The sequence below is a fragment of the Sabethes cyaneus genome, chromosome 3 (assembly GCF_943734655.1).
Source record: "Sabethes cyaneus chromosome 3, idSabCyanKW18_F2, whole genome shotgun sequence".
Classification (NCBI taxonomy): domain Eukaryota; kingdom Metazoa; phylum Arthropoda; class Insecta; order Diptera; family Culicidae; genus Sabethes; species Sabethes cyaneus.
Genome location: NC_071355.1, coordinates 176,801,486 through 176,824,911, shown reverse-complemented (window position 1 = coordinate 176,824,911; position 23,426 = coordinate 176,801,486). Strand labels below are relative to the sequence as shown.

General features: G+C 42.5%; 1 protein-coding gene across 1 annotated transcript; it reads right to left on the bottom strand.

The window, feature by feature from the left end:
• Positions 1 to 3,844: 3,844 nt before the first annotated feature.
• LOC128740436 (uncharacterized) lies at positions 3,845 to 4,624 on the bottom strand. The gene is made up of 3 exons (XM_053835976.1): positions 4,516 to 4,624; positions 4,275 to 4,423; positions 3,845 to 4,024 (listed from the first exon to the last, which is right to left on the bottom strand). Exons 1-3 carry the CDS (start codon positions 4,622 to 4,624, stop codon positions 3,845 to 3,847), a joined length of 438 nt encoding a protein of 145 aa, XP_053691951.1.
• Between the last annotated feature and the right edge of the window lie 18,802 nt (positions 4,625 to 23,426).

The window sequence follows — 23,426 nt, the reverse complement described above, 5'->3', positions numbered from 1 at the left end:
CTTTAAGAGGGGGGGCTCCTATACAAACGAAATACAAATTTCCTCATAACTCGAGAACTAATCAAGCAAATGGAACCAAATTTGACACGTGGGTGGTTTTGGAGACCAAATTTTTTTCTATGATGAACTGGGACCCCTCCTCACTTTAGGAGGGGGGGCTCCTATACAAATGGAATACAAATTTCCTCATAACTCGAGAGCTAATCAAGCAAATGAAACCAAATTTGGCATGTGAAAGTTTTCGAGGGCAAGAATATTTTCTATGGTGAATTAGAACCCCTCCCCACTTTAAGAGGGGGGGCTCCTATACAAACGAAATACAAATTTCCTCATAACTCGAGAACTAATCAAGCAAATGGAACCAAATTTGGCACGTGGGTGTTTTTGGAGACAAAAATTTTTTCTATGATGAATTGGGACCCCTACCCACTTTAGGAGGGGGGGCTCCTATACAAATGAAATTCAAATTTCCTCATAACTCGAGAACTAATCAAGCAAATAGAACCAAATTTGGCATGTGGAGGTTTCTGGAGGCAAAAATATTTTCTATGGTGAATTAGGACCCCTCCCAACTTTAAGAGGGGGTGCTTTTACACAAATGAAATACAAATTTCCTCATAATTCGAGAACTAATCAAGCAAATGGAACCATATCTGGCATGTGGGTGTTTTTGGAGGCAACCATTTTTTCTATGATGAATTAGGACCCCTTACCTTTTTAAGAAGGGGGGCTCTCATACAAACGAAATACAAATTTCCTCATAACTCTAGAACTAATCAAGCAAATGGAACCAAATTTACCATGTAGGTGTTTTTGTAGGCAAGAATATTTTCTATGGTATATTTTCTATGGATTTCCCCACTTTAAGAGGAGGGGGGGGCTCCTATACAAATGAAAATCAAATTTCCTCATAACTCGAGAACTAATCAAGCAAATGGAACCAAATTTGACATGTAAGTGGTTTTGGACGCAAGATTTTTTCTATGGTGAATTGAGACCCCTCTCTTCTTTAGAAAGCGAGTTATGACCCATCTCCCCTTTAAGAGGGTGAGCTTCCATACAAATGAAATGCAAATTTCCTCTTATCTTGAGAACTAATCAATCAAATGGAACCAAATTTGGCATGTGGGAGATTTTGGAGTCTTGAATTTATTTTACGATAGTTAGAGACCTCTCACCCCTGTGGTAGGGGGATATGGACTCTCATACAAATAAAACAGAAAGTTTTGCGAAACTCAAAAACTAATCGAACATGCTTAAGTCACTTGACAATAACGAAAGCGACGTCTTCGAATCTCAGACAGGAACGAATTACATGACATATATCGACCTAAGAGATGCCTTCTTGTGTCAGAATCGAGGAAATTATTGACACAATCAGCCGTGGTAAGATAGAAACCGCATCGTCAGGATCTAATTGCCATTCTATATCCTATATCTTCGTCAACGGCAAAAAGAAAAGTGAATTATGCAGCAAAATGACAAAATACTGAATAAATGTCAAACATACGTTAGTATGGCATTCATAGCTGTGCGATACATTTAATTTGAACGAATGATAAATGACCTACAGCATATACGACCAACAAATATGCTTTAATAATATTTTGCATGCATTATTGAGTAGAAACAATGACAGAGTTTTCACAGTGAAACATTTTTCTGCACATTTCATCATTTAACTCTTTTGAATTAATTATTGCAAAACTCTGCAAACAATTGTTCATTTTAGACGTACATAAACCGGCAATGTTGAAGAATCTAAACAAAGGGCGAAAATTTGCTTCAGGAGCAGAATATACACAAAACCTCTCTTTTCGTTTTCACTCGCATTGAATTGAAATGGATACTTCGGTTTCGCTACCCTTGTAAAAATATTTATTTTTCTTTTTACATACGTTTACACGCATATTTATTTTTTTACTTACGCAAAACGAAACAATTTTTCGAAACATCAAAGCCATCAGCACTTACCTCCTGTAATCAATTGATATCAAACGTTGTAATCCTTGAGTACTAACAATGTTATACAGCAACTTTGCAATTAAATTTAACGATCAAATTAAAGCGACAACATTTCACAGTACACTTACACTAACTCTTGTTGGTTTGACAACTCAATTAGCACAGCACAGTATCTGGCATCTGGCACGGGTACCCTCTGGTGTCAACGGAAAACTAACTCTTTATTTTCTCTTCAACCCATGCCAGTGACACTTTCCGACAGCATTAACAAAATCGATGAGCCAACTTGCCATCCGGTGCGCCTGCAAACTTTCAATCAACCACAAATTTACACAACCTGCTGTCAACCAAAACCGGCGACCCGTTAATTCTGGTGCCAACGTTGACCCTATTAAAATAAATTAGGCAACCAGCACTAAATTTAACCGGAGCGGCTGTCAGTTATTCATAAACAACAGATCAAAAACCTTTAGTGCGTCACCGCCCGATGATATCCGGACGATTAATGCCTCCCTAATGGTTCCCTTAATTGCCTCAGCACGCAAACAATCATCCTCAACGTGTTGTCGTAGCAATTCCGCTCGGTGCTAGAAACTCGCTTAGCAAGTAGTTCACGTAATTTTATCTCCCTGTTGCCTGCAGCCTGTGAAACTTTTCGCACACCTTTCCCTAGCCAGATTATAAAACCCAATTACCGCTGAAAGCACTAATCAAGCAACAGATCAAAATCAGGTGCAACATCTACCTTTCCACGGGTACAAAATCACAACGACTTCAATGTTCGTCGCCTTGATCCTAATAGCTAGACAGCTGAGTGCTAACTGATACCAAGAGCTGGCACAGTTTTCCTCCGGAATAGCACGCCGCCGACCGGGAGAAAGATGTGCGCTCACTGAAAATGGTCCGCTTTCCGTGCACGGCAGACTCCGACTATGCAATGGGCCTCTTCGCCCGCAGGATTCACCTGCCTCAGCAGACCAGACCATCCGGACACATCCGGAGAGAACGTCCTCGCCGATCGGCACGCGACACAGACACGCGCCAGAAGGTAGCGATTTCCACGCCATTCATTGTTTGCCGCCACCCCCACAACAGCGCGAGGCGGTAAACTGTCCACAGACAGCCCGGCAGATAGGGTACGGAGCTGGATTCTGCGTAAGGACAACGGGTCTCCCACTCTCACGCACTCTGTCGCTCTCTGTCTCTCAAATTTTCTAATGCATGCCGTCGGGTCGCGTCGAGGACAATCTGGAGAAAACAGCTGTTGAATTAAAAGCACGCTGTCGGGAAGTTGGGTTAGTAGCTCCTAATGCAAAACTTTTAATTTATGTACATACACAATTGTACAATTAAGTCATAAACAAAAGTTAAATATGGTTATGATAAAGGATTTTTCATGTGCGATGAGATATTACATTCAAGTTCAACACTTCAACCTAATTCAACATTTTCAATGTCCATTACTCTGGTTTACAAAGTTGAATTGTCATTATTTTATACTAATCTAGATATGGGTTCCGAAAACTTATATTTTTCGATTGGATGATGCAGACAGGAAGTAATACAATAAAATAGATAAAGTTTAACTAAAGTAAAAATATTATCTCTTGTATTAAGCTTTGTTTTAAATCATCATGTTGTGCAGAAAAGACTCAAGTTAAACAATAATTTTGAAAGAATCAATTTTTATAAATACTAGTTTTATGTCAATGCGGATTCTGGAACATCCTTAATATTAATATTCATACCAGCACCAAAAAAAATTTTTTTAGATACAATCCCAAATTTAGCACGTTTATCTAAATACCGTTTTTCTACAGCTCATTCCAATATTGTGATTTCTACCGCCACTGCAGATATATCGTAGCACATTCAACACCTAAAACTCGTAAGTCCCAAAGCCGCCGTTATCCCATCCTTGCTCGGGATCGTCACAAACGGCCATGTACACAAGTATGGCATAATTGGGGATGATTTTCGTAGCCACATACGTTTTTCGATCGTTGGACCAACGAAATGCATCCTTCGGTTCGTCTGTCGGCCGAACTGGCTGGTCATCCTGAAAAGTGCCACATGCCAGGCAGAAAAGCAGAAACGAAAGATTTAACTTTTAATTTAACCACAAAAACACATCGATTTGCTCCGCGGGGATGTTCAACTTTTACGGTTTACTTTCAGAATGGCAATGAAAATTGTTTTATGTTATGTTTTAAGTCTGTACTTCGTATCGATTACCAAGAACTGGTAACTTGCTAATACTTTCGACAATAATTGAAGCATCCCTGGAAAACACCTTCCGAAACACCTACCATCTGAACATAGTGCAGCTGGTTCCGAATAGTGGCATCCAGCACTTTGAGAAAATACCGGAAGAACTCATTCCGGTAACTTTTCGCCGAGTGGGTGGCGTTTCCGAGCTGGCAACATCTTGAAATGTACTTGGAACATATTTGACGATCTGTGAACAAACAATGTAATCGGCGTCAGTGGTGGTGAAGGTAAAAATAAGTTTTAAGGCTTTCGTTTTTTTGGTGGTATGCATTCTAATACCTTTGGGAGTTCTAAGTTTCGGTAGTAATTGCTTGGCTAGTTGTAGGTACTGTGCAAATTGCTCATCCAAAATATCGACCGGATTAATGGAAATGTCTGCGGCTGCCATTGTTGACTGAACTGTGGTGAGTAGTGTAGGCGGGCTGCTTAGATGGAAGGAAATTTCAAATGCACCGTTCACACTTTTGATAATTAAGCGTCAAAGGTCAGGAAAGCACACATCCTTAGGATAGCGTAAACTAAAGCTTATATATTTCTGATAATGCTATTGTATTATACCAATTACCTAATCGTATTTGCATTTCATATTTCCTAAGTAAAAATCCAGAAAACAACAGGAAATTTACATGGCATTTTGACCTACTCTTTCAATCAAAATGGTGCACATAAAAAATATCTGATGATATAAACTTTCACTTAATCCAACACCTGCTTCAAAATTCAAATTGAAATTTTTTATTGTTGTTGAAAATAGCAGTTTCTTAGCTGCAAATTTCCAAATTCCAATGTCTTTTACGATTTCGATCAACGAACTGGTATAATTCACAGAAGTCCGTTGCCATTTCTATGCACATTTTGCATGTTGTAATTGTAAGATAAGTACAACAATATACCATCCCACAGCACGTTAATTGAGAAAATTTGCAAATCCTAAACAATACTCGATGAAATTTTGTTCAACGAGGCAAATAAAAACAAATAACTCTACTCTTTTCGGATGATTTTCTTCTCATCCCTAAACGGGGGATTTATGCTCAAACTGAACGCCCAAATTATGCATTATCTCCGTTCGGCACTGCTCTTGGCAGATGTTATACATGAAGTGTAATAAATTCATCGTTACAGATAGGGAACCGCATGCAAATGACGGTTGATGATTTAGACGAAATGAGTATTGTCCGTTGTTTTTTGTTTCTGCCGAAAAAAAGATTTTAATTTTAATATGAAGTAGTATAGACTAAAAGGCTGGCAAAGGGTGAACATGTGCATTCCATAACCTCTGTTCATTAACTCCTATTCCTAGCTCCACTAGGTGTCGGCTGGAGTACGCAACTTCGATTGTTGTATGCTAACAGGAAAGGGGGCAAAGTGGCTCCCGCCCACCTTAAGATGGCAACCCCATCAGCGGGATAAGGACCTTAGGTTAACAGCCTACTGTACCGGAACACAAAAAAGTTACCGAAAATGAAAAAAGCAGTCTCTCTGGATTATTGGCAACGACCTTTAGCATGAAAACACTGACACGAATCGGAACATGGAATATACTGACCCTTGCCCAGCAGGGCAAGCTGGCTCAACTTGCAAGGGAAGCTAGCCGCCTGAAGCTTGAAATCCTGGAGCTGAGCGAGGTCCGCTGGCCGGGTACTGGCGAACACAGGACATCATCCAGGCAAGTCTTGCTCTACTCCGGCATACGAGGTGGAAATGCTACTCGAGAAAGAGGAGAAGTTGGATTCCTACTGAGCCCAGGAGCACATGCGGCCCTGATGAAGTGGGAACCGATAAATGAGCGAATAATCATTGCCAGATTCAGAACATGGATTAGGAACCTTACAGCAATACAGCTGTTTACAGAATTCTCTGGTAATAACGACATGGTCATTGGTGGATCGCTCTTCCCCCATAGACCAGTACATCAAGTCACGTGGGTTTCTCGCGACGGCCGAACAGAAAACCAAAACGACCACATCTGCATCAGCCGGAAATGGAGAAGGAGCCTTCTTGATGTACGCAACAAACGCAACGCTGAAATTGCATCCGACCATCATCTTATTATCGCTGAGATACGTCTGCGCGACGCACGTGTCCAACGACGGGAGGAGAAAGTTGGGTGCCGCTACGACGTCCGCCGATTGGAGAATGCTGAGGTGAAAAGAGCCTTGGTTGAACAACTTGAATCTCGAGCCTCGGAGTTGCCACCTGGTGGAACCGTCGAAGAGCAATGGACCGGCATCAAGAACGCCTTCATCACGACCAATGATGAAACCCTCGGCAAAGCGCGCAGTGGGCGGGGGGAGTGGAATTCGGATGAAACTTGGAGGAAGATCGACGAGCGGAGAAAGGCGAAAGCCGGCATTGGGCGAGCGCGGACCAGATCGGCTAAGACATCTGCCCGTCAACGATACGCCGAACTGGAGAGAGCTGTTAAACGTCCTTGTAGGCGGGACAAGAGAGCCTGGACTAACTCCCTAGCCGAACAAAGAGAAACCGCCGCCGCCATTGGTGATATCCGTTTGTTGTACGATATTTCTCGCCGCCTTAGTGGTGTCAGGATGAATATAAAGAGATGCCGCTAAAGGATAGAGCTGGTCAGCTATTGACTGACCGTACAGAACAGCATAAGCGATGGACTGAACATTTTGAACAACTCTTCCGAGTTTCAAATGTCAGAGACCAACAAAACCAGCAGCGTATGACGCCTACAGTTTGTCGAATAAATCGCGTGAACTCAGAGGAGCCATCGCTGGATGAAATTGTAGCAGCCATCAAGAGTATTAAATCCAATAGAGCGCCAAGGATAGATCGTATTTCAGCCGAAATGCTCAAAGCTGGCCCATCTTTGTCAGCCCAGATGATGCATCAGCTTTTCAGCAATATTTGGGAAACCGCAACTTTTCCGGTGGACTGAATGCAGGGCATATTGGTCAAAGTCCCTAAGAAAGGAGACCTAACGGAATGCGGTAACTGGCGTGGCATCACGTTGCTCTGTATTACTCTCAAAGCACTCTGTAAGGTAATCCTCAACCGGATCCAGGAGAAGATCGACGCTACTTTCCGGCGGCAGCAAGCTGAATTCCGTGCTGGCCGATCATGTGTAGACCATATCACAACGCTCCGCATTATATTGGAATTGGAGCAGATCAACGAATTCCAGGACTCTCTTCTGCTGGTGTTCGTTGACTTCGAAAAGGCGTTCGACCGACTCAATCACGAAAACATCTGGGGCGTACTTAGGCGTAGAGGAGTTCCAGATAAGCTAGTCCATCTCATCGAGGCTCAGTACGAGGCGTTCTCTTGCAAGGTTTTGCACGACGGCGTCTTGTCCGACCCCATAAGGGTTACTGCTGGCGTGAGACAGGGCTGCATTTTATCACCGCTTCTGTTTCTCATCGTTATGGATGAGATATTAGTTGGAGCAATTGACAGTAAACCAAATCGTGGATTACCTTGGAATCCTCTAACGATGGAGCAGCTCAATGACCGCGACCTAGCCGACGACATTGCCTTGCTCGCACAATGCCGAAACGATATGCAGAGCAAGTGAGATGACCTCTCCGAGAGCTCCCAGGCAGCAGGTCTCACAGTCAATGTAGCGAAAACTAAGTCTATGGTAGTTAACACTGACAATTCCTCCAACTTCACAGTAGCGGGACAACAAGTTGAGCAGGTAGACGCCTTTCAATATCTTGGTAGCCAAACAACGCCCGATTGTGGTACCAAGACTGATATAGCCTCACGGATCAGGAAGGCCAGGAGTGCCTTTGCAGATCTGCGAAACATTTGGCGCTCAAACCAGATCACTCTACGTACGAAAACCCGAATCTTTAATTCAAACATTAAATCCGTACTGCTGTATGTCTGCGAAACGTGGTGCGTCTCAGCGGAGACAACGCATAAACTGCAGGTATTCATTAACCTGTGCCTGCGATACATAATTCGTGCCTGGTGGCCTGATAACCGGATATCCAATGAGGAACTCCATCGTCGGTGTCATCAACGGCCGATAGCCACAGAAATTCGTGAACGTAGGTGGAAGTGGATCGGACACACCTTGAGGAAAGGAGCGAACGAGGTTTGCAGAGAAGCACTCGACTGGAATCCACAAGGACAGCGTAGAAGAGGCAGACCCAGAGGCTCATGGCGACGCAGCCTAGCCAACGACATCCGGGCTGTAGACGAGAACCTGTCCTGGCGACAGGTAAAATCCATGGCGGGTAACCGTCAGCAGTGGAGATCTCTGATTTCATCCCTTTGTTCTGCCGGACCGGCGGACATGGACACATAAGTAAGTAAGTAAGTAAGTAAGTAAGTAAGTATAGATATATTGCACATATCAGGATGCCACATCCTCCCCCTGCGTAAATAAATAAAACAATTCAATACGGCACCAACTTTTCCAAAGGGCCAATCTGCAAAATGTAAATAAACCGAGTCAGGGTTTCTTTCCCTATGCTAGTCCAGCAGAAAATAACTTTCACTCGGTTTGTTTACATTGTGCAGATTGGCTCTTTTGAAAGTTGATGCCGAATATATCTTGTTGTTTCAGATCAATTATACTTTATTTACATTATTTATATATTGATGCAATTGTTAAATTGTTCTTGTTTGTTATATTGAAATTCGTTAAATCGGACTGTAGCATGGCTACTATTTTAGGAAGTTATTAATTCAAATTTCATTCACTTACGTTCACTATTCGATATTGTACCATACTCACAAGCAAGAAACTTGAAACAACTGAAACTTGTAAATATTCGGTTACTTTCAAAATTCAGCACAATTCAAAGCCATTTCCTGACGATGTTTCCGTCTCACTAAATGCCGAAGCGGGTAGACACACGAAAACGCGGATAAAGGACGGAAGGAAGAAGGATATGAAGTCATGCATGCTTAGCCATAAACAATCGTTTATGCGACGTTTCACGAAACGTACTTCCGATCATGAATACCGAATATGCTTCGCAATCTTTTCTGAGGATTACAGAACTGCTATTCTGCCATTTCGATCTGGATCGTGAAAGCAGGCAGCAGTGTGTTTTGTGTGTTCGCGTGCGTGAATTGTTGTAAGTTTAGAATGTGAGATTTGCTTGAAGATTTGATTCAAAATTGGATGTTCCATAGGTTGAAAGCTAGTGCGGTCATTGTTACGTCTACGGACGCTTTTTTGTGTGCAAGTTGTTTAGCGAGAAGGTAAGAGTGAGAGTTGATTGTGTGTGTGACAAATTGCTGAAAATACCATTCACACACACACACACACACACACACACACACACACACACACACACACACACACACACACACACACACACACACACACACACACACACACACACACACACACACACACACACACACACACACACACACACACACACACACACACACACACACACACACACACACACACACACACACACACACACACACACACACACACACACACACACACACACACACACACACACACACACACACACACACACACACACACACACACACACACACACACACACACACACACACACACACACACACACACACACACACACACACACACACACACACACACACACACACACACACACACACACACACACACACACACACACACACACACACACACACACACACACACACACACACACACACACACACACACACACACACACACACACACACACACACACACACACACACACACACACACACACACACACACACACACACACACACACACACCTTTATTGCCATTCGAGAGCTTTTGCCGAATGAGGGCAAACCAATAGAAAGAGTAAGGAACATAACACGTGACTGAACCAATGTACACCTCTAACCCTACCGAGCACGCGTGGTAGCGACTTAAAACGGCGAGGTGGCAAACGGTGCATGTGTCTCCGTTCCGTAAAACCTGGCAGGCCTTCAAGTACGTTCCAAATCCAACGACCGGCGACCACCGGGCGGGAGCAGGTTCAGATGCTTTTTCCTGATTTACCGATCCGATCTGGCTCTGAGGTACAGTTGCCCATAAGGCGCTGCCCCAACCCTGGCATGGTTCTCCCTGTTCCATAGATCGCCTTGGGATCATTAAAGCGACTACTTCAAATGGGTTTGGATAGCGGCTTGAAGGGGGACCCTTTAGAATCAAAATGAGTCTTTTAAACAAATTTACAGCAAGTGCGGATACGGTGGAAAACCCGTTCGCGAGAGGAGACATCCAGCGTTCTTCGCCAAGGGTAGAGACGGATGCAACCCGAAGCGCTAGTGTGAGTGGCAAAGGTAGCGGTACGCCTGCCACGCCAGACACAGCGATGAACGGTCCATCGCTAATTAGGGCGTTGGAAAAGAATAGGGACGCACTACCCAAAGTGGTAGCAGCGTCACAGCAGCTCGATATAATTATCGAGTTCACGTCAGATCGCGGCAATTTCTCCAGAGCAGCAGGGCTTGCTCATGCTTCGGAGAACCTTGTGTGCACCGACCAAAGTGCACGACGACCACGTGGTGCTTGCAGGAGAGGTGAAGACCGTGAAGGCGTCGATGTCAGTACAGACGGATGCCTGCTCGTTGACGGCATGTTGCAACGCGGCCCTGGAAGCCACGGAGAGCGCTACCAACATCGGTAAGGCATCTGCCAAGCGTCTGAGACCACGGGATAGCATCCCTGGTGGACCGAAAAAACGCCTGATCGGTTAAAGCCCTCAGGCTAGAGGGTTGGCAGAGCTAACCGATGAACCAGTGGGAAGCTCCAACACGAGTGGCCCGTGGACCGAGTTTAAGGACTGGAGAAGGCAGTCTGCCACCATCGTTCATTAAACAATTTGCCACATCCCTCGCTACACCCGTGTCAATCATTTTCAATCGTTCACTAGATTGTGGTATTTTTCCAACGATGTGGAAAGTCGCGTCCATCACTCCTATACACAAGACTGGAAATGTCCATGGCACTGAGAACTATCGCAGAATTTCAATTCTGAGCTGTCTCTCCAAGGTTCTTGAAAAGATGGTCTATGATGTTGTGTATCATGCAGTACACCCAATAATTTCGGAACACCAACACGGTTTTATGAGAAAACGGTCTACAGCCACGAATTTGATGGTATTCGTCAACTCACTGATCACGAGCATTGAAAAAAGAAGACAGGTCGATGCGATATACATCAACTTCAGCAAGGCATTCGACAAAGTTCCACACGCACTGGCAGTAGAAAAAATGCGGTGTATGGGGTTACCAACCTGGGTAACACAGTGGATCTAATCATATCTTACCGAACGCTCTGCTTTTGTCAGCATCAATGGTACTAATTCGGCTTGTTTCGAGGTGCCATACGGTGTGCCTCAAGGCAGTCATCTAGGACCCTTGATATTTGTACTTTTTGGTAACGAGCTGTGCAGTCGTTTGAGCTGTTCTAAACTTATGTTCGCAGACGACTTAAAGATATTCCGTGAAATTAAGTCCGCACTTGATGGGTGCGCTCTTCGAGGCGATATTAATTCTCTCACACAGAGGTGGGCACCGCTAATCAGCTAACCGCTAACATTTTAGCTAGTGAGTAGCACGTTCGCTAGGTTTTAAATGTGTTAGCGCTTCTATTACCTTCCGATAAACATAAGTACTACTAAATAAACTACCAGCCACTAATTTTTGAAAATAATTTTTGGAAATAGTTCAACTAGCCATGAATGAACTATATTTGCTCGCGTCGCGAACAGCAGCGAACAATTTTATCAATTTGTAAGAAACCGCACACTTATTTTTGTTATTATTTTCAAAAATTAGCGGCTAGTAGTTTATTTAGTGGCACTTTAACTTATCGAAAGCTAATGAAAGCGCTAACAGATTTCAAACCTAGCGAACGCACTACTCGCTGGCTAAAAGGTTAGCGGTTAGCTGATTAGCGGTGCCCACCTCTGCTCTCACACGATGGTGCACTCTGAATGGCATGGAAGTTAACGTCACGAAATGTTGCGTCATATCTTTTAGCCGCCTACGTGACCCCCTGCAAAACGATTACACTATCGGGCAAAACCATTTACGTCGAGTACAGGCTATTAAGGATTTGGGCGTTACTATTGATTGTAAAGCCAGATTCAATGATCACATCTCTACAATAACAGCTAAGGCTTTCGCAATTCTACGAAACGCTCAAGGTGAGTTAAAATAGGTGATCTAGTTTTCACAGTCTGTAGAACAGAAGTGCGCGGAACAATTGGTTAGCAACCATGACGTTGTTTATACATTCAACAGTTTCCGCTTTGAAAATTTCGGTGATCGTCAAGGGTAACCCAGCAGGGGTGAAAAACAAATTTGAACATCAGAAAACCTCTCTTGACTAACCTTGGGCTACGCTCTTATCCTGAAAACCGACGGGTCAAAATACTCGGAGGTTCTGAAGGCCATGAGAGGAGATGCCCTGCTCAAGGATCTGGGCGCGGACGTGTGGAGCATCCGCCGCTCACGCAGGGGCGAAATGATCCTTAAGTTGAAGAAGGACGGCACCAAGAAGAGTTCCGCCTGCAAGTCAATATCGAAAGGAGTGCTCGGGGATGGAGTGCATGTACGTACTCTAGAAGTGACTCTCCAGCTTATGAACCTGGATGAGATCACCAAAGTGCACGAGGTCGTACAAGGTCTCAAAGAGCAAAGTGGAGTGCCGAGGCGGTTTACCTGCGTAAAGGTCCTGTCGGGACCCAGGTAGCCGCCATACGACTTCCCCTGGCGGACAGAAATGAAGCCCTGAAAGCTGCTAGGCTAAAAGTGGGGTGGTCGGAATGCCCACTAAGCGTGCTGAAGCAGTCGGAGGATTGCTTCCAGTGCTTCAAGCACGGGCATAAGGCCTGGAACTGCAAGGGTCCAGATAGGAGCCAATTGTGCAGGAGATGTGGCAATGCTTGCCATAAAACGAGACACTGCGCGGAGCCTCCCAAGTGCCTGATCTGTACCGGTAAGCGGGACGCACAGCACGTAACTGAAGGTCCAAGGTGGCCGGCCGGTGTGCCGGCGACTAAGCCACGTTCATAGTGCAAGTGACACAACTCAATCTGAACCACTGCAGCACGGCTCAGCAGCTGTTACACCAAGCAGTTTCTGAGTCAGCAATGGAATGGACATGGCCAAAATCTCAGTCCCATATCGCGTCCCTGCCGGAAACGGCAACTGGGTCTCGGATAGGCTCGGGACGGTGGCAGACGAGGGATTCGGGTTGCCAAAGTGGGTGGAGTGTTCTACTGCAGCTGTTATGCTCCGCCGAGTTGGTCTATCGAGCAGTTTACGCGGATGATAGACCGAGTATCAGTTGTGTTGACTGGTTTAAGGCCGGTGGTTGTGGCGAGTGACTTTAACGCTTTAACGGTAGAGTGGGGAAGTCGTCGCACGAAATATAGGAGTCGGATTCTGCTTGAGGCTTTGGCAAAGCTTAACGTAGATCTGGCCAACGTCGGCACCACAAGTACCTTCGGTAGGAACGGTGCGGAGTCTACCATCGACGTGACATTCGGCAGTCCTGGTCTGATAAGAGACTGGAGGGTAGACAATGGCTACACGCACAGTGACCATCAGGCGATCCACTATGGTGTTGGTCAGATAACGAGGCGGCCGGCGACGAGTAGAGCCGACACTCCAATCACCCGTGGATGGAAGACATCATACTTCGATCCCGAAGTATTTGTGGAAGCGATCCGAAGAGAGTGCGGTGATCGCGATCTGCCCGATCTGAACGCTGTTTATTTGGTTGAGGTGCTGTCGCGAGTGTGTGACGCTACCATGCCTAAGAAAAGCCGAATAGGTATGGGAGGTCACCTGCTAACTGATGGACAGCTGAAATTGCGGAACTCCGCGGAGCGTGCTTTCGTGCGAGGAAAATTATGCAAAGAGCTCGTTCGGACGAAGGTAGGGCTGAATGTCGAGTAGCACTTGTTGCTGCACGCGCAGCGCGTAAGCGTGGGATAAAAGCTAGTAAACGAGCCTGCATTGAAAGGCTATGTGCTAGTGCCAATGCGAAGTTCCTTGTACGTTCGAAGAACCATGGTTTTTTTTTCATGAGCCGTTCACAGGAAGATCATTCACCTGATTTACTTTTATGTCTCGTTAGCTGCACGCCCATGCCTTTGCGGGCATCATAGTCCAAAGGCTAACATGATTACGTGAGTGAGAGAACTTTGTGACGAGTTCCAGAGCAATCAGCTGGCCAATTATTTACAATGATTTGCACAATGTTCTTTTGTAACGACCAGCGAGGATAGTATCCAGCTCCCTGCACAGCAGGCTGACGATCAAGAGGCTTGTTGACGAGGATGCTCGAGCAGCGACTGTTCGGAACGATCGAAGAATGGCAACCGAAGACCGAATTATTTGGAGGCCACTTCTGAATTTCTCATAGTACCGATATACTACGTTGATAAACTACGTCATAAAGGTAAAAGTTGACAAACTAATTCCAATAAATTTCATATAATTTCATATAACACATGAGAAGGTTATCGGATATTGATATTGAAAAAGATAGGCTGTATATAGCAACAAATTAATTTTTATTTTTATAATATTCATATATAAATTATCATATCCACTTTCTGTTCATTTATTATTTGCATCCACTTTTCTCTAAATTAATGGGATCAGTGTTTGTCAGTGATTTTGTTTGTTTTCTCGTTTTTTTCTTGCATATTACCGTGAACCTATCTTTCTTATTCAATTCATTCCATACTTCCTTCATGACAATTCTGCGATCATTTATGGCGTTCGTTATCGGTTTTTGTTACATTTTACTTTTCGGATTGATCTTTCTTCTCTGTGAGTGAAATAGATTTTGCGTGAAAAAATGCATACTTAAAATATCATGAGTTGAATGTGGTAGTTTCTTCTTGCCGTCTATAAGCATTTAATATTGACGAGTTTAAAAATTTAATGAATAGTTAAGTTCACAGTTCGGGTCGAACAGACGCACCGGTGTTCCGTTAAGAATTAGGACAGTGCCGCCTAAATCGCCTCATATACTCGGGATTGAATAATCAAATAGTCGTATGTGTATGTGTCAACAATCTTCACCGCTCTCCTCCTGCTCGGCTGACGATTCGTGAATGTATCAAAATATGTTTAATCATGCAGTCGGTACTGTGGCGTCCTTGCTACTATCGCATATAGTTTCTAGCACTCGAATAAACTGAATACCTTTCCTTCCGATAAATTACAGTGATCAATAAGCTGTTTGGTTTTCGTCTTAGTATCCATTTTCTTTATTACTATTTAATTACAATGTATTTAAAAATCACAGATATCATAAATATTATTCCATACTCATAATCAATTACTACCAGATAATCAAAGAAAAATAGTTGAATAATTAAATAATAAGTTCTGTAAAAATAAGCGATATGTGCCCTGTCAGTACAAACTAAACCAACGCAATAACGAGCAGGTTCATAATCCTGTAATCATGCACTTTCCCAAACTAATACGGAACTTCAACGGATAACGAACCCATCCAATCAGCTGTGAAGCCTTCGGTGTTCCATAGCAAGGCAACAAGAGCCGCATCGTTCATGTTGTAAGGCCCGAAAATTTTTCCAATATGTAATATATTGTTTATTACTCGTATACAGAGGGGATTTTGAGTATACTTTTTAAATGTATTTCGGCTGTGCCCGATGGAACACCCTAAGCTGCCACACAAAGTTACACTCATCGAAACGAATCTGAAACGAATGAAAAATTATGAATGCGAAAAGCGCAATTTTAAAAACGTCTCGCCGATCTTTCCTAAACGACGGATCTCTACAGTGATTTCAATTCCAAAACATGGTCGAAATAAATAGGCGCAATTATTGGAACTTGAAACGATATTTAAAAATGGATGCTCTGCTTTGCTGTGTGTCTGGTGGCGAATAGGAAATTCATCCTGGATGAACGTGAGTCTGTGTGTACGTGTTTGAGTAGTTGCCGAAAAGTTTCAACTTAGTTTGTGTACGTGGTTTTCCTACTAGTATTATAGTTTCTAAATCTTAAATTTACGTATGTTTTTCTTTCATTCCTTTTTTTTTTCCTGGGGCCACCCGCTTAATCAAACTGTGTTCTACTGTATTAGCCACACGGGTAATAAATTTCATCTCTCACGTAATAATATAACCGATTTTGCCCGTATCCATATCCGGATGTCCTTTTTGTTCTTTCTACACATTGGATGTCTTTTTTTTTGTAACACTTCGCTTATGATTTCTATTCTGGTTTTTTTGTTATAATTTTTTAATGCTTGATTTAATTTGAACCCTGAAATTTTGTACTTCCGAAAAGTGTGTTGTTTATCAGTGTAAATTTTGCTCACTTTCTTAGTTGTTTTGTTAGTTTCAAGACAGTTTTGTACTTTTTTCTTCGATTATGAATCAAAACTTGTGTGCTGGCTTGTGTTTTGCTTGCAAGTGACTGCTGCTAAACGCGACCGGAAAACATATCATTACATGAGTTGATGCGCTGCTGTTAGTTGTTGCCAAGAGCAAATGAACGCGATGATTCCGGATGGTGTAAGGTAATATTGAAACAATCAGTTTTTTTGTTTGTTTTTTTGGTTGCTGGTGGAAACGTTCTCCTAAAATTAATTTCTTATTTTTTTCTTGCACGATTCCATCATTTTTAATGTCAAACTACATCGAAACATCTAAGGGTTAAATTTATTCTTAAATTTTGCCTTCGGTTTTAGCTTTTGTTTTTGGTTTTTGGATTACTCAGATACACACATCTTCTTTATGATAGATTCTAACAATATTTTCATCCTTTAAACTTATGATTCTTCTTGTGGTATACCATTTTTATATCGTGAACTGGTAGTATGGTTTTTTTCTGATCGTATCTCTTGATTTTTTTCTTCTTTTGGGGAATTTTCACGCAAACTACTTCCAAACTGGTATGATGCCCATCTTCTACGAAGGAATGTTTACTTTTAACGCTAAAATCTAATTTCGATATAAATATAAATTAAAATTCTAGTCCAAAATTGCGTTTTTTTTTTTCTTCTTGTCGTTACAATATGGTTCTGAACATCGTCATACTTTATGTATTTTTTTATTTTCTTAGTCATTACGCCTAAAGGTAGAATTTTAAAGTAAGAACATTGCCAAAGTCTTACTTCAGTAATGATTAATTTTAGAGTTATTTTAGATATCATGTAGAGATCGTATTGCTGAGATTTTTCGTGTTTTTTTAATAGAACAGCTGTTGTGTTTTCTATTTTTTTTTGTACGCTGAAGGTTGCCACATAAATGATGTTTTATCAGTTTTTTTTTGTTTTTCACCTAAAACAGTAACCCTCACGCGTACAGCTACACAGGTTAAAGAGTTTTTTTGTTTTTGTTTAATCCTACTCCGAATATGACTTCGACCGACACGGTGATCATCATACAGTCGGCATCCGAGATTCGTTTTGCTTTTGCACTCGCCCTCTATAGGTGTCATTATATGTACAAGGTTTGTAGTAGCAGTTATGACATTATTGGATGTTTGTGTGTGTATGTGTGTTTGAACGTGAAAGCAACTTCTACTTTGCAGCTCAGTTTGTTTTCTGCTGAGCCTTACGTGACGTGAGTTTTATTTACACGAAATTTTCCGAATTTGGTTTTAAAGATTTATTCTGGATCATACGTCGAAAATAAAAAATCGAATTATCGTCAAGTTTACTTAATCGGTATATGGACGGCTAGCACTTATGTCTGGTGTCGCGTCTCGTCTAGTATTCGTACTGTCAGTTGTAAATGAACTTATCAAAACAGCTGAATGGCCAAGATTCACTTGATTTGTTTGCATTTGGCAATAAGGCTTTTCTGAAAAGTTGATTTTCAACTGTGTTTATGTTTATTCCCTCCCAACAAAACATGCACAGCAAGGTTAACATTACATTCATGCTGTTCGTACAGATAAATGTGGGCTTTTGACCTGAAAAGGAATTCAAATCTATAGAATATGCAGACGGATTCACAGAAAAACTCTTAACCTCCTCAAAAGTCATCAAAACAGTTCTCTTAACAGCAAACCAAGTTGACAAATTGTCGTGAGTATGAAATGCGAAGGTTGCCGTGATCTACAATAGGCTAATCACACGTCCCGAGTTATGTGGGACAGTCCCGAATTTCGATGACTTGTCTAGAATGACCAAATGTCCCACGTAAGGGTAAGTCGCTTTGAACACTCAATGCACCTTATTCGTGCCAAGGTTTAACTGCATTGAATGATTTTACTATCGTGCTAGTTAAATGTTGAAATATTCAGAAAAATGCTATAGGTGGCACAGATTTTATCTGAAGATATTAATTCCGGAATTTTTTTTAAGTAGAACTCTATTACCCTTGAACACCCCTTGATCAGCAACTGCGGTTCAAGGTCATTTGGAAGGTCAAGGCTTATTCCAACATCTTGGATTACGGTTTGGTGAAAACATTGAATGCAGACCGCTGTACTGTACTGCGCATCTGTTGTCGCTAAGGCTCTAAGTTAAGGGCGCTAAGGCTGGTTGGAAAATTTTCAAAATGAATATATATATATACAACGGGCATCGACAACTGATTTTATCATGAGAAAACAGAGAAGCGAATAATTCAATTCGCATATGACTAATGTGCCACATACATTCACATCTCATAGTATCGCTGAATATACGAATATCGTGCGCAGCGCGCAGTGTGAAGTCAAAGCTGACTTGCGCTTTCTAACACGCCCGAAAAATTCACGGCTAACTAGTGATCTGAAACCGAGTTTCAGAGAGATGATTTCTTGAAACAAGTAGCACCTCAAATCTCTGCTGTGCGGCGATAATGATAATGAGATTTAACATCTCAACAAACATTTTTGTTGCATAATTGCTGATCAAACGCTTGGTTAGTGGATTTTAGCTGTATAATGGTTGAATAAATTGCTCTTCAAATAAAATGTTTGTTGGGATGTTCCGAACATGAGTCGGCACTTGTAAGTTCTGAGCCTATCGTTTAAAACCTTTTCGAAGAACAAGCATCGACTCTGACTACTGACCCAGTTGTCGAATCGAAGAGTCGAGAGGAAAATGCTTTTTAACATCCAGTTGTTGAAAGTTGAGGACGTGGCTGTAGAATACGCCGAAAAGCTAGATCAATGGACCACAAAACAGTAGACCAAATCGGTAAAGAAATGAATGATCTCTAGTGGAACATTCATGGTGCCATCAAATCGACCAGGACTAAATGGTAAGAAACCACTGGCAAAGATTTAAGAGGGGGAAACTACCGGAAGATTGGATAGAAGATGTGGTTTGTCCCATCCACAAATAGGGCGGCCCGATTGTTGTAACTACTGCGGCAATACACTGATCAACGCCGCCGCCTACAAGATGCTCTCCCAGATCAGGTTACTTCGTCTATCGCTAATAGCATAAAATTTCATAGGGCAGTTTACAGGAGCATTATGGAATCCGTGCTACTACAGGACAAATTTCACTCTCTAGAAATGTCGGGAGTACAACGTGACCTCGTATCATATTTTCGTGGATTTCAAGACAGCATACGACACAGTAGAGCGCGAACAGCTAGGGCAGAAAATGCACGAAAACTGGTTTCAGGACAACCTAACACAGTTGATTAAAGCTACCCAGCGTGAGTGATGTACTGCGTGTTTCTAGGGCTCTCTCCATTTCCTTTGAATCGCAAAGTGGGTTGCGACAAGGAGATGGTCTGTCCTGTATGTTATTTAACATCGCAATTGAAAATGTGATCTGGTGAGCTGGCATCGTAGAGGAACGATCTTCAGCAAAAGCATTCAATTCCCATCCTTCGCAGACATCGCTAGAAACCTTGGGACGGCGGAGGCATTCTCCGCCAGACTAAAAACCGAGGTTAGGAGGATTACATTAGATTAGATCAATGCGTCAAAAACCAAATGTATGGTATGAAAAGGCTCCAGGGAAAAAAACGTTCGCCTCCCACGGACAGTGGCTATTAGTGACGATAGACTGGAAGTTGCTGATGTATTCATTTGTTTAGGTCCTTTGGTCACCGTCGGCAATAACACGAGTAAGGAGATTCAACGACGCATTCAAGCTAGAAGTCAGGCCTGCTTTTTCCTCAGCAACACGCTTCGATCAAGGAGCATACGCCACCGCTCAAAGCTGGCGATGTATGAAACGTTAAGTACACCGGTAGTCCTCTACTAACTTGAGGCTGTAACACAAGGTATTGGGCACTATTTTGGCGGAATGCACATAAATATGCAAAATGGCGAAGGCCAAGCGGTACCAAGAGCAGCCAGCACTACTTGAAGAGATTCTCATCGTGATCCTGACGAAAGTTGAGGTACGTAGACCAGGACCGAGTACAGTGGAGTGATGTTTGAGATGCTTCACGAGCTACCCCGGCTGTTGCTAGAAGTAAGAAATAACTAGGGTTCTGGAACGTGCTACGCGTGGATAGTAGTGTAATAGATGGCTCGATAACGATAGCTGAAGGCCTGAAAAACCAGTCCAAGAATCGTTAAAGCAATTGCTTGCTGTGAGTATGCAGCACCCAAAGGGAGAACAGGGAGGCCAAAGCTGCCGAAAATATAGTCTATCGTCAGAAGAAATATGAGCACGAAGAGCACGTGTTCTTCAACGATAAGACAAGCTGAATAACTTGAAGCTTGGCTACTTGCTACCATTCTCCCACTGATATTAAAGCCGATGAACAAATGCCGGAGGATCGCGAAGAAGGTTTAAACATGACTGTAGTAATTATACTCAATCTGAATACATAAAAGTGAACTTAAGTATGTGTTCCGTCATAACTGATTCTTCATCAAACTGGGTAGAAATGTTCAATGTCATACGGGAGTCGCTAAACGGGGGTGACAAAAAGGGTGTGCTCGCTGACGAGTGAGGGACCAAGTAAGGAAAAAGAGCTTTGTTTATCAAGCATTATGGAAATTATCACATTGATATCAGACGCACAAGTGGATGGAAAACAAAAAGAGCGTTTACACCTCTTCAAAACAGGGGTATGATAGCTTTCCACAAGGTGGGGTTTAAATAAGGAAAAACAAGCTTTGTTTCTCATCAAAACAGATGTACAAGTGTCTACTTTGGGCTCCCTTTGGGCTTGGTCTACTTTAGGGAACCACGGGCACGTCGTGAGGATGTCGGACGACAGTCCGGTTAAAAAAGTTCTCAATAATGATCCGACTGGAGCTGGATCGATCAAGTGCGAACCCTACGCAGACTACGTGGCTGGCGAATGGCGGCCATGGACCGAGTGGAATGGAGACGACTTCTTCGTACAGCAGAGGAAACTACGGTCTGGAGCTGATTAAGTAAGTAAGTAAGTGTCTAAGGAACAAAAGCAGACACGTCCAAATAAGGAAAAAGTTTTTGTTTCTTACATTATGGGAATGACAAAGGAGAATATTCTGGCCGCTTAATTAGAATTTGATGATAGTCGGAGAATAGTAGACTGAAACGTCACGTGTAAAAAAGGATTTTAACGTAGTCATCATTTCACCGAAAATAATCAACAAATATCAGAAATTATGGGAATCCGTTGCGATAACAGATGTACAAGATGCTGTGAGACAAAGCGGGTCCCGAGTAAGGTCGGGCACTTGGCTAGTTCAGCCTTAAAAGGTGTTTTACCATATTTCGTCAAACATCGGAATGCTTTGTCGACGAAAGTTTAGCGCAAAGAGAGTTGCTCCTCGACGGATTGAACGTATGTATGAATTCGGCATGTACCATCTCATCATCTGTTTGCGGAGTTCGAGGCGGTGTACGATTGCGTTAAACGAAATGGGTCATAGCAGATGCTTAAACTTGGTTTTCCAATGAATTAAATTGATAAAAATGATACTGAACGAATCGATATCATTTGTAGGAAAAACGAGTGAAGCTTCAGATACTTGAGTGACTATTTTATACTATTCTTGAAAGTGAACTTTGAAGAGCTCACGTTCAAAAAGATACCATTCTACCGAATTCTGATCAGCTTCTTGTTGTTGCATATCACAACGCAGTTATGGGGTCGACTGCAAGACTGTTTAAGATTCGGGTTCTTTGTCAACTTTGCTATAACAATGTACAAATTAAAATACAAATTAAGACCTCTGGAATTCGTCGTGGTGAAGCCCATCTTTTCCTTCAATTCAGCAATTTGTATTTGTAGGTGTATCTGCCAATAAATTGTTTTTTGAAGGCATTGTATAAAAGCTAACCATTAGAAAACCGTTAACTAGAAACCAGTTGATATAGCAGGGACGTAAAATGTGCTGGTTGGTGACCAAAATCTGAAGACATTTGACATTATTTCTTGCGACCAGTCATGCGGCAGATTTCTAGTACACACGCACCGAAAAGAAATACCAGAATAATCGCTTACTCGTCGTGTCACTCACACTTCGGAGCGGCAGAGACACGCTTCAACATTCTAGCACCATGTATGACAAAAGGTGTAGTAGTTTTTGGTATTCTCGTTTGCTGCTTCATTCGTATGCCTACAGCTTTTCCCCAAAAATGCGGATTCAAAGAAGAACGTTTCCAAAATTGAAAACTAACTCTACTGCATCTATTCTTACAAGATCTTTAAAGTAGTGATCAACCACAAAACCGTGCAAAAATTCAACAATTTTCATTACATAAATTTCAGGTTAAAAACGCATACACCTTATTCTCCGCGCCGTTGACAAAAAGCAAATTTGATGCCTCCAGGTTTCCTAAATCAGTGTTCCTTCCAAGTTTCTCAATTTGTCGTCCAAAACAATACAATCATGTATGATTCGTATAGTACTTCTTATCTAGTACTTCACTTCTTGCTAGTACTTTTGAAGTAATTTTGAGGTAAATAAATTTGAAGTTGGTGCCCCCAAAGCTAACTCCCTTGGCAGGGGCCAGTTTGGCCAACCGCATGGTACTGCATTGGATAAGTTCTGCACTAGGAGATAGCAAAACCCAACGCTAAATGTGCATAAAATTGCTGTATATAATTTTCTACACATGTTATAATCTCATTTTACCGGCCTACTGCCATTCGCGAGAGCGTGAAAGCTTTTCAAATAGTTGCTGGGTTGCTGCTTATTAGCCAAGACTCGAACCAAAATTAGTTGGTTTTACCTAGCCGCCACCTACTGCGCTATCGGCGCTGCGGTGTTCACCTAATCAGAGTGGTAGGTAGTTCCATGATATTGGTCATATTAATTTCAATAATATTTAAGACACACAGTG

What these genes read in the sequence shown, in the direction of transcription:
- LOC128740436 (XM_053835976.1), bottom strand. Translation starts at nt 4,624, where the DNA reads ATGGCAGCCGCAGACATTTCCATTAATCCGGTCGATATTTTGGATGAG. An exon ending in GAAACTTAGAACTCCCAAAG is followed by an intron (nt 4,424 to 4,515) that starts GTATTAGAATGC and finishes GTTTGTTCACAG; the next exon opens with ATCGTCAAATATGTTCCAAG. An exon ending in AGCTGCACTATGTTCAGATG is followed by an intron (nt 4,025 to 4,274) that starts GTAGGTGTTTCG and finishes GGCACTTTTCAG; the next exon opens with GATGACCAGCCAGTTCGGCC.